This window comes from Leucoraja erinacea, chromosome 30 (assembly GCF_028641065.1).
Source record: "Leucoraja erinacea ecotype New England chromosome 30, Leri_hhj_1, whole genome shotgun sequence".
NCBI classification, from domain to species: domain Eukaryota; kingdom Metazoa; phylum Chordata; class Chondrichthyes; order Rajiformes; family Rajidae; genus Leucoraja; species Leucoraja erinaceus.
In genome coordinates, this window is record NC_073406.1 from 16029250 (window position 1) to 16041345 (window position 12096).

The window sequence follows — 12096 nt, forward strand, 5'->3', positions numbered from 1 at the left end:
ACTCAGTATCCTGTTCTCCCTTATCCACTCTACTAGCCTTCTCTCCATACCGGTCTCATTTCTGTCCTAAAAGATTTCCCCTTTATCCTTAAACTGTGACCCCTTGTTCTGGACTTCTCCAACATCGGGAACAATCTTCCTGCATCTAGCCTGTCCAACCCCTTAAGAATTTTGTAAGTTTCTATAAGATCCCCCCTCAATCTTCTAAATTCTAGCGAGTACAAATCGAGTCTATCCAGTCTTTCTTCATATGAAAGTCCTGACATCCCAGGAATCAGTCTGGTGAACCTTCTCTGTACTCCCTCTATGGCAAGAATGTCTTTCCTCAGATTAGGAGACCAAAACTGTACCCAATACTCCAGGTGTGGTCTCACCAAGACCCTGTACAACTGCAGTAGAACCTCCCTGCTCCTATACTCAAATCATTTTGTTATGAATGCTAACATACTATTCGCCTTCTTCACTGCCTGCTGCACCTGCATGCCTACTTTTAATGACTGGTGTACCATGACACCCAGGTCTCGTTGCATCTCCCCCTTTCCTAATCGGCCACCATTCCGATAATAATCTACTTTCCTGTAACCTCACATTTATCCACATTATACTGCATCTGCCATGCATTTGCCCACTCACCCAGCCTATCCAAGTCACCTTGCAGCCTCCTAGCATCCTCCTCACAGCTAACACTGCCCCCCAGCTTCGTGTCATCCGCAAACTTGGAGATATTGCCTTCAATTCCCTCGTCCAAATCATTAATATATATTGTAAATAGCTGGGGTCCCAGCACTGAGCCTTGCGGTACCCCACTAGTCACTGCCTGCCATTGTGAAAAGGACCCGTTTACTCCTACTCTTTGCTTCCTGTTTGCCAGCCAGTTCTCTAGCCACATCAATACTGAACCCCCAATACCGTGTGCTTTAAGTTTGTATACTAATCTCTTATGTGGGACCTTGTCGAAAGCCTTCTGAAAGTCCAGATATAACACATCCACTGGTTCTCCCTTATCCACTCTACTAGTTACATCCTCAAAAAATTCTATACGATTCGTCAGACATGATTTACCCTTCATAAATCCATGTTGACTTTGTCCAATGATTTCACCACTTTCCAAATGTGCTGCTATCCCATCTTTAATAACTGATTCTAGCAGTTTCCCCACTACCGACGTTAGACTAACTGCTCTGCAATTCCCCGTTTTCTCTCTCCCTCCCTTTTTAAAAAGTGGTGTTACATTAGCTACCCTCCAATCCTCAGGAACTACTCCAGAATCTAAAGAGTTTTGAAAAATTATCACTAATGCATCCACTATTTCTGGGGCTACTTCCTCAAGTACTGTGGGATGCAGCTATCTGGCCCTGGGGATTTATCGGCCTTTAATCCATTCAATTTACCTAACACCACTTCCCGGCTAACCTGGATTTCACTCACTTCCTCCATTTCATTTGACCCCCGGTCCCCTGCTATTTCCGGCAGATTATTTATGTCTTTCTTAGTGAAGACAGAACCAAAGTAGTTATTCAATTGGTCTGCCATGTCCTTGTTCGCCATGATCAATTCACCCGTTTCTGACTGCAAGGGACCTACATTTGTTTTAACTAATCTTTTTCTCTTCACATATCTATAAAAGCTTTTGCAGTCAGTTTTTATGTTCCCTGCCAGTTTTCTTTCATAATCTATTTTCCCTTTCCTAATTAAGCCCTTTGTCCTCCTCTGCTGGTCTCTGAATTTCTCCCAGTCCTCTGGTAGGCTGCTTTTTCTGGCTAATTTGTACGCTTCATCTTTTGTTTTGATACTATCCCTGATTTCCCTTGTTATCCACGGATGCACTACCTTCCCTGATTTATTTTTTTGCCAAACTGGGATGAACAATTGTTGTAGTACATCCATGCACTCTTTAAATGCCTTCCAGCACTTTATGTTTTCCTCAAGAGTCCAGCTTCTGCAATTCCATGTGTTACCCCCTCAACCAGGCTTGACATTTAGCCTTGGTTCAGTCTTGGGTTCCCTACTTTGGTTAAAATTGTCCCTAACTGCATCATGGAGTTTGACCATAGTGATTCCATGGTAAGAATACAAGCAATTTAAAGTTTATTTTATCTGTGATGTGCAAAGTTCAGAGAGGAAACATTTGTCCTTGTGCAGTGCTTCTTTCTGTGGAACAGATTAGAGTCACAGCTTGGAAACAAGCCCTTTGGCCCATATTGTTCATGCCAACCTTGGGGTCCTTCACATGGATATATATAGCTGGAACACGTGTTAAGGAGAATATATAAAACATATATGGTGGGCATATGGAATAAGTTGACAGAAGAGATAGTTGAGGCAGGTACTATAACAACATTTAAAATACATTTAGATACGTACATGGATAGGAAAGGTTTAGAGAGATATGAGCCAAACATGAGCGGGTGGGACTAACATCGATGGGGCATCTTGGTCACGTTGGGCCGAAGATCCTGTTATCGTGCTTTGTGACTATAACTGTACAACGCCATGCAGAAGTTCATAGGTGTGGCTTAATTACTTAAGGCCTGGCAGTAATAAAGTGTAGCACGAGGCTGAGATAAGGAATGCTCTCCTGAAGTATTTCCCTCTGCTCTTTCCCAGGAGTACACAATGACGGTATTCTTGCGCCAGATCTGGAGAGACGATCGTCTTTCTTACAACCACACAAACAAGACCCTGGGTTTGGACAGTCGCTTTGTGGACAAGCTGTGGTTGCCCGACACGTACATTGTGAATGCAAAGTCAGCATGGTTTCATGACGTGACGGTCGAAAACAAACTCATTAGGCTCCAGCCCGATGGAGTCATACTGTACAGCATCAGGTATGCCATAGTGATATAGGGGCGGCACAGTGATGCAGTGGTAGAGTTGCTGCCTTACAGCACCAGTGACCTGGGTTCAATCCTGACTACAGGTGCTGTCTGTATGGAGTTTGTACGTTCTCCCCGTGACCACGTGGGTTTTCTCAGATGATCCAGTTTCCTCCCATACAGCCCATTTCCGTGCTGTATCTATAAACCTGTCGAATTTTGCATCTTTTTAAAAAAAATCAATAATAAGTTTTAAGGGTGAATTAACAAATTCACACCAAAACATAATGTGTTTCAGCACATTCCCTGTGAATGTGATTTCAAGAATGTGCCACAAGTGGCTGCATTTCATAAACAAGGCTCCCTGGTAGCAATTCTGATGTACGATGAGTGCTGTAGTGTGAAAGTTATTAGCTCATGTTCTATTTGTAACTTACAAGTTACAAAAATGTGTCCCCATTGCCATTCTGGGGATCATTTACTGCTTTACAACAGGAAGTTTTTAATTATGTAATATATTAAGTGTTATTGTGCTGATGAGGGACAGTTTCAATTCCCTTCTCCCATTGTCCGCTCAATTTAACTGCTGCTCAGACAAAATAATTAATAGGTGATTGCTACTGGTGGAAGCTTGTACATTGCAGTTTCACATTCGGTTTTAGGGCACCACCTTTTGAAATTTGATATTTGAATCAAATGTTCTAAAATCCCATTGCAGTGGTTGTAATGAAGCACTGGTTAGAATCCACTGTCTAATCTGCCTTTTCTTTGGTAGAATTACATCCACGGTTGCTTGTGACATGGATCTCACCAAATACCCGATGGATGAGCAAGAATGCATGCTGGACCTTGAGAGCTGTGAGTTTATTTATAACTCAGCAATAGTACTTATTTCTGAATTAATGTTTCTGCAAAATGGTCTCAATATGCTGAATGGGAATTGCTTTGGGAGAGTTGCACGATTTAATGTTTCTTTGGATCATAGAAATCTATGATTTAGTCCCAGGAATACTGAAGGAATGGGATGAAGATTTGGAAGGAAACCTACGCACGGCGCTGTCACAATGCATTTTCCCTTCTAAACAGTATTGGGAATGGTGTTTCCTATCCAGTCCCATCTCTATGGCAGAGTAGACTTGATGGGCCGATGAGCTTAATTCTGCTCCTTCAACTTACGAACATGACCAGGTCAGATTCAGATTCAGATTCAGATTCAATTTTAATTGTCATTGTCAGTGTACAGTACAGAGACAACGGTCAGGCAGCATCTTTGGAGAACATGGATGTGTGATGTTTCAGTCTAAAGAAGGGTCCCGACCTGAATGGTCACCTATCCAGATTCCACAAAGCCAGATTCTTGATTAGTACGGGCATCAAAGGTTATGGGGAGAAGTGCAGGAGAATGGGGTTGAGAGGCAATGATAGATCAGCCACGATTGAATGGCAGAGAAGACATGAGCTTATTTGATGCTTATTTTTCCAGATGGCTATTCAGCAGAAGATATTATCTATGAGTGGTCAGACAATCAGGACCAGATCCATGGATTGGACGAAATCCAACTGGCTCAGTTTACAATAACCCACTACTACTTTGTCACTGAAATGAATTTCAAGTCAGGTAAGTGGCAAAAGCGATATTTCAGCAGCTCAGCAAAGTCCACTCGTGAAAATGTCTTTAGCATGAGAACCACGTGGACATTGTGGCCACTGGCCTTGCCATTCTCTGTGATCTTTGCTGCAGGCATTTTATTAAATGCGTATTATATTTAGCTTATAGATTAAATGTGACTCTAACAAAATAACATAAAATACACAATTTACAGCAGATGCTGGAATCTTGAGCAAAACAGAAACAGTTTTTGGGACTTCAATCTAAAGAAGGGTCCCAATCTAAAACATTGCCTATCCTTTCTCTCCACAGATACTAAGTTACTTCAGCACTTTGTATTTTGCTCATAATAACATAAGAATTAGGACCAGGAACCCTGTCAGAATGTTATGTTTCTTTGCCACCATTATGGGCGGCACAATGACACAGGGGCAGAGTTGCTGCCTTACAGTGCCAGAGACCTGGATTCAATCCTGACTACGGGTGCTGCTTGTAACGGAATTTGTACGTTCTCCCTATGACTGCGTGGGTTTTCTCCGGTTGCTACGGTTTCCGCCCACATTCCAAAGATGTGCAGGTTTGAAGGTTAATTCGCTTCTGTAAATTATTCCTAGTGTGTAGGATAGAACTAGCGTATGGTCGCAGACTCGGCGGGCCGAAGGACTGGTTTCCATGCTATATCTCTAAACTAAACTATGTGGAACAACAGTTCATTAGAAGCTTGGGGCATAAGGTTTGTGGAATTTGAAGGACAAGATTAACTACTGACTACAGGTTGTTAGCAAATGGAATTTTAATAACACTAAATGATGTTGCCAGGTGCGCGAGCTATTTTGTGTGATCTTTCTACATGTGGGTTCAGCAACGATGATAAAGTTCTTTTGATGCATATTTTTCAATTGCCACAACTTATACTTCCTTTCCCAAACTTACCGTAGCTCGGAGATGATCTGTTCCAGCTCTCACTTTGAATCTTGTTGCCTTCTTTCCTCCTGAGAATTGCCTGAAGCTTTAAATTCTGTGCACATCACGGGCAAAACAAAGCCTGACAAGAGCAGCAGTCACCTTGAAGAGTTGATCATTCCCCACTGAAAATAAAAGAGGAATCAACGACAGTGTTGGTTTGTGCTGTCCACACACATTATCACCCTCACTCATCTCCTGCCCCATGTCTCGCTTTTGGATTTGGATCCAGAACCAACAAATTTTGGGCCAAAGTGCCAAATGTGTATAAAAAAAACTCCACAGGTGTTACAGCAAGTTCTCTTTGGCAACACCAAATAACTCTTCCCACGATAGTCCGAAAATGTCCCTTTCATGTTCTCACTGTTTGTATTCTTATTTTGATGTTCCCTTGATTGGCAGCGGTCTGGCCTCTGACTAGCATGCTAATATGTAATAAAAACGAACTTCAGATGTAGGTTTATACCAAAGATAGACACAAAATGCTGGAGTTACTCTGCAGGTCAGGCAGCATCTCTGGAGAAAATGGATAGGTGACGTTTCAGGTCGAGACCCTTCACCAGAGCAGAATGCTATTGGTTTTGAGTGTTAGTTGAGTGAGCAATGGAGTCCACCTTGTGGTTCTGGCAGAGATCGCCACTCTCAACGCTGTCGTATTTCAGATGAAACATTAAGCTGAGGCCAATGCCCTGCACTCCATGCAGATATGCCTGCTTCAAAATATCAGGCACATCATCATCATCACGCAGGTCATTGTTTGAATTGAGTCTGGATAAAATCCGGACCATGCCAGTTGAATTAGTTCTCTGTTACTGCGATAGCCACTCCGTACCACCTTCTGAAGCACTGTAAGAGGTGGGCAGTAATTGCTGATATTGGAAACACAAGGAACTGCAGAAGCTGGTTTACAAAAAAAAGACACAAAGTGCTGAAATAACTCAGCAGGTCAGGCATCATCTCTGTATGAGAACATGAATAGGTGACATTTTGGGTCGGGACCCTTCTTCAGACTCAGATTTACTAATATTGCCAAGATCATGCTGAAACTGTAAATATATAAATCAGCAGTGATCATCGGCAGTAGTTTTACTGTTAAATAGTTTCTATTCCATCCAGCTCCTGTTAACTCTGTTGCTACATTTCCCTCTAATTCCTTCTCCTCTCATGAACATAAGAGAGGGAATAGCCTTTGCTAAAGACAGATTCGCTTGTGTCGATGTTCAAAGGGACCTGGGTGTTTTTCTAACGCAACAAGTGATTAAGAGAATGTTTGCAAGCCAGGTTAGTTACGATCGAACGGGGGCCACTGGTGCAGTGAGGCAATGCCACTGGGTTGTCCTAAGGTTGGCATATCCACATAATAGAATTTGATTTCTTAATTGCTAACATTTGGGGGTCAGTGAAAACACACGTGAAGTTGGACATCAAATTTGATGCCGTCAGTGTTATTGGGGATGTTTTGGATATTTTCTGTTCTTTGTCGAGTTTTTATCCTTACTGCAGATCATTGAACTCTGCCTCTCAAAACATTGACCAGCTAAACCAGAGGAAGTAAAGTATTGAGTTAAAATATCAACAGTCAGATTCAGGGAGCACAAAGGATAAAGTAGCCTTCATGCTTGATCTTTTATTCAGAGGTTGACACATGCATTGTGAATTCTGTTCACCAGCCATCCCATCCACTGAACATCTGGTTCACACAGAGATGTTCAATTTGATGATGAGCAGTAATGGTTTTTCTGCGGTGGGCTCATGGTACAGTGGCGCACTGGTAATTCTTGTTCTTGCCAAGCCTTCGTCTTGCAGGTCCATCCTCACTGCTACATTGTGCGTGTGGCATGTAGATTGATGTAGTGATCATTTATCAATGAAGGCTTGGAGCTCAAAGAAAGACTTGCACTTTTATAGCACCTTTTATGCTCCGTTCCAATGTTCCAAATTGCTTTACAGCCATTAAATAGCTCTGTGGTCACTGCGGTAATGTTGGAAAGGAGCGGCCATTTTATGCAGGAGAAGCCCCAACAAGTGACAGGACGACAATGATCATAAAAGATCGGTGATGTTGAATGAAAGATAAATCCTGACCAGTGCAGTGGAAACAGAACGGGCCCCAGTTTAATATTTAAGTAAAGCATGCTGATCTATTTATCTTTCTAAAAATAAAGCTGATTATAAAACCCTCACGTGGGAGGTTTCCATTTTGATCTCTGTTTTAGCCGCATTGGTAAAAGCTACTGTGTGTGTGTGTGTGTGTGTGTGTGTGTGTGTGTGTGTGTGTGTGTGTGTGTGTGTGTGTGTGTGTGTGTGTGTGTGTGTGTGTGTGTGTGTGTGTGTGTGTGTGCGTGCGCGCGTGTGTGTGTGTGTGTGTGTGTGCGTGTGTGTGTGTGTGTGCGTGTGTGTGTGTGTGTGTGTGTGTGTGTGTGTGCGTGTGTGAGTGTGTGTGTGTGTGTGTGTGTGTGTGTGGGTGCGGGTGTGTGTGTGCGCGTGCGTGTGTGTGTGTGTGTGTGTGTGTGTGTGTGTGTGTGTGTGTGTGTGTGTGTGTGTGTGTGTGTGTGTGTGTGTGTGTGTGTGTGTGTGTGTGTGTGTGTGTGTGTGTGCGTGTGTGTGTGTGTGTGTGTGTGTGTGTGTGTGTGTGTGTGTGCGTGTGTGTGTGTGTGCGTGTGTGTGTGTGCGTGCGTGTGTGCGTGCGTGAGAGAGCTTCACAGGAAATTAACCCTGCCTCATCCTTCGCTGTGGCCATTGGTGAATGGGGTGAGTGCTGGGTTTTGGGTGAAATCCCGTCATTCCTTTCCCCAGCTGCTGCCTATTTCCCGGCCCTGTCACAGCAGAAACTCCCTTGGCCATGGTCTCTGCGCTGCACGTATGTCCGCATAATTATAGTGGAATTAGGCTGGCACCTTCAGAGAAGCAAAGGCACAGGGTAGCTGTGCTGGGGCGTGTGGTGATCAATCCTCACACAAATGATTCATTCAAACCCTCAACCTCTCTTGTATTTCTCCAGCAGGTCAATTCCCACGCCTAAGTCTTCGTTTCCGTTTGAGGAGGAACAGAGGTGTTTACATCATCCAATCCTACATGCCTTCCATCCTCCTTGTGGCGATGTCCTGGGTGTCCTTCTGGATCAGTCAGTCAGCTGTGCCTGCAAGAGTCTCCTTAGGTGATGTACCCAAAGCTCCATGCTTGCCTTCCAAAGCCAGGTTACCACTTCACCTTCATTCAGTTCCCAGCCCTGCAGACATCTCCACAGCCCTGCAGACCATGAGCCAATGCTTAAAGTCACAAAGAGACTGCAGATGCTGGAATCCTGAGCAAAACACAAAGTAACTCAGCGTGCCGGCTGGCCGGCTTCTGTGGAGTGAATGGGCAGATGACATTATGGGTCGGGACACCCCTTCAGTCATCTGTCTATTCCCATACAGATGCTGCCTGACCCGCTGAGTTCTTCCTTTTGGAGTCACCCAGCGTAGCTACCCAGGACACTTTGGGCCTGGTCTACAACTGCTTGTGAAACCTCTATACGAAACATAGACCATATAGTTGATACATTTGTGTTGTGGCATAGCAGAGAATTGGGGACAGAAGTTTGAGAGTTTACCTGGTGCAGTATTTTGGGTGGGCTACAGGTTTGCTATTTGAATAGTGCAAAATAATTTTCCACGACCAAGTTAAAAATGTAAGAAATGTGCAGGTTTCCCGGCCCCTTGAGCCTGCTACACCATTCAGTAAAGATTGTTGCATCTCTGATATCTGGCCTTAGCTCCACTTTCCTACCTAATAGCAAAGGTGGGACATGCCGGATCACACCAAGAATGAAGGGATTTCCATGTGGGGGGAGGGTTAGGTGCCACCTACTGCCACATGCGGCGGCAGGCAGAAGATAGGACTGCCTGGTGAACCTTTGTAACTTTCCCAGCTCCAGAGACGTGGCGAGTGCCTAGGTGAGGTCTGCTGTATGATTTTATCAGGTTGAATGCAAAACAAAGCATTTCACTGTGCCCAGGTACATGTGACAATAAAGTATCCTTCAACTGAGCCATTACATTTCCAGAACCCCGGACTCCCCTGTGTACTGAAACTGTGGCAGTGGAAGGGTGAAAGCACTTTGGCCCAGGGTACGGGAATCGAGAACTAGTGGGCATAAAACGAGAGGGGAAATATTTCATAGGAATCTGAGGAGCAGCATTTCCACACAGGGTGTATGGAACAAGCGGCCAATTTGGGGCCAGTACTACAACAACATTTAATCTGATCACTGCCAACCCCCGGGGATACTTGGGTCACAGTATAGAAGTGAAAAAAAGTCTTGGCAATGAACAGGTTAAAAGACCTTTGGACAATACATGAATAGGAAAGGTTTAAAGCAGTGGTTCCCAACGTGGGGCATATGCCCCACAGGGGGGCAATTTGATTTTTAAGGGGGGCAATTGAGCAATTTGGAGGTCTGGGTCCAAATTTTCGATTTTTAATTTTTAAGATTTTCCATCAGGTAAACATGTAGTTTATGTTTCAGATGTTATTTTGAGTAAATAATTTTTTTGGGGTAAAAAAGGTCTTTATTGTGTATTTATTACAACCAAGGTATTGGCGTTTTAAGCTTCTTCAGCTGAAACGGAGTACACTTTTTAAATGATAAGAATTATATATCACCACATGGGGGGGGGGGGGATCATCAGGATTTTAGAGGTGATTAGGTGGGGCATGGCCAAAAAAAGGTTGGGAACCACTGGTTTAAAGGGATATGGGCCAAACACAAGCAAACGCGATTAGCACAGACAGAGCATCTTGGTTAGCATGGACATGTTGGGCTGAAGGGCCTGCTTCCGTGCACTATGACTGTCACTCTGTAACTGAATCTGTGCCTTTACTTCAGGTATCACCACGGTGCTGACCATGACAACGTTGATGATCAGTGCGAGGAAATCCTTACCCCGGGCGTCTGCGATTAAAGCGCTGGACGTGTACTTCTGGATCTGTTATGTCTTTGTCTTTGCTGCCCTCATTGAGTATGCCTTTGCCCACTTCAACGCAGATTACATGAGAAAGCAACGCGCAAAAATTAAAACACATAAAACAGGTGGACAGGTGGGTGATATTTTTACAGGACGTACAACAACTTAGGACGAAATGTGCTGTGAACATTTATTGTCGTGGAGTATGAAATCAAATCTTGCTTAAAATAAAACTCTTCACCTGAAGGTGTGGAGTCTAACTGCCTTGCTCATCTAAGATAGACACAAAATGCTGGAGTAACTCAGCGGGTCATGCAGCATCTCTGGAGAAAAGGAATAGGTGACGTTTCAGGTTGAGACCTTTCTTCAGACTGAGTCAGGGGAGAGGGAAACTAGAGGTATGAAAAGGTACAAAGAACAAATGAATGAAAGGTATGAAAAGAACAAATCAAAGCCAGCAACGATGATGGTGAAAGGTGGAGCCCACAATGGTCCATTGTTGGCTGTGGAGAAGCTGATAACGGATGGATACAAACAGTGAAACTAAGCAGGACGACAGGGAAACGAGTAGGACGACTAGAGTGGGGGAGGGTCGGAGAGAGAGAGGGAAAGGTTACTAGAAGTTAGAGAAATCAATATTCATACCGCTGGGTTGTAAGCTCACCTGCCTGCTCTTTACCTGTGAAAGTACAGGTAAGTTGCAAAAGGCAAAACGCTGCTCATGTTCCTGGGCAGGTTATTTCTCTAGGGATAAAAGATCATTGCTGAGGGGTGGAACCCTTGCCATTGTTTCCTATAAGGAAAGGCTTTACAAACTTGGATTGTTTTCTCTGGAGTTTCAGGGGCTAAAGGGAGACCTGATAGAAGTTAAAAATTATGAGAGGGGTAGATAAGGATACAGTCAGAACCTTTTTCTCAGGGTGGAAATGTCAAAACACAAGAGGGCATAACTTGAAGTTAGAGGGGAGGTAATGTTTAAAGGGAATGCATCGGGCAAGTTTTTTTACACAGAGAATAGTGGGTGCCTGGAACGTCCTGCTATGGGGTTAATGGAGGCAGATAAGATAGTGGTGTTTAAGAGATGTTTAGATAGGTTCATGGATGTGCCAGGAATGGAGGGATATAGATCATGTGCAAGCAGAGGAGATTAATGTAACGTGGCACATTGTTTGGCACGGACATTGTGGGCCGAAGGGCCTGTTCCTGTGCTGTACTGTTGTTCGTTACCCATATTTTCATTATGGATGACGAAGGGAATTCAAACTGCAAACAATGTGCCAAATAAAGTCAGCCCATTGAGGGGATGGCTCTGAACCCTCTGTGGTTGGTGTGATTCAGCTGCAACAGGCAATGACCAGGCTGGAGTCACTGATGGAAGACTGGTATTACTGATGGTCGACATTGTCAGTACAGTGTGAAGGGGATCTTGTGGTACATGTGCTGGATGTTCTTCAGGCAATTCCGCCTCCACATGTGGACTGAGCTGTGACACAACCTCTTGTCCCTCCATTGCAGCTTTGTGCATTCAACCCCCACTCCAGAGGTTCCAACTAAACTCCAGCGCTGGCATTATTCAGTTGCACCAGCTGATTCACATTGGGGGGACAGTCAGAACTCGTCTTCCCAAGATTAAATAAATCAAATACGAGAGGGCGTATGGTGAGAGGGTGAGAGTTTAAAAGAGGAGTGCAGAGGATAGTGAGTGCCTGGAACACACTGCCAGGGGTGAGGTTTGATACAGATACAATAGTGGCATTTA

The 12096-nt window shown here is 44.1% G+C and overlaps 1 protein-coding gene across 2 annotated transcripts in view; it reads left to right on the top strand.

Moving 5' to 3' along the window:
• gabrd (gamma-aminobutyric acid type A receptor subunit delta) overlaps positions 1-12096 on the top strand; it is a 31197-nt gene that overhangs the window by 17692 nt on the left and 1409 nt on the right. Inside the window, exons 4-8 of one of the 2 annotated variants that reach the window (XM_055659547.1) lie at positions 2608-2828; positions 3592-3674; positions 4300-4434; positions 8390-8545; positions 10259-10470. In XM_055659547.1, coding sequence (XP_055515522.1) covers positions 2608-2828; positions 3592-3674; positions 4300-4434; positions 8390-8545; positions 10259-10470 — 807 coding nt within the window. The remainder of the gene's footprint in view (positions 1-2607; positions 2829-3591; positions 3675-4299; positions 4435-8389; positions 8546-10258; positions 10471-12096) is intronic. The other variant, XM_055659548.1, reaches the window with a different exon arrangement.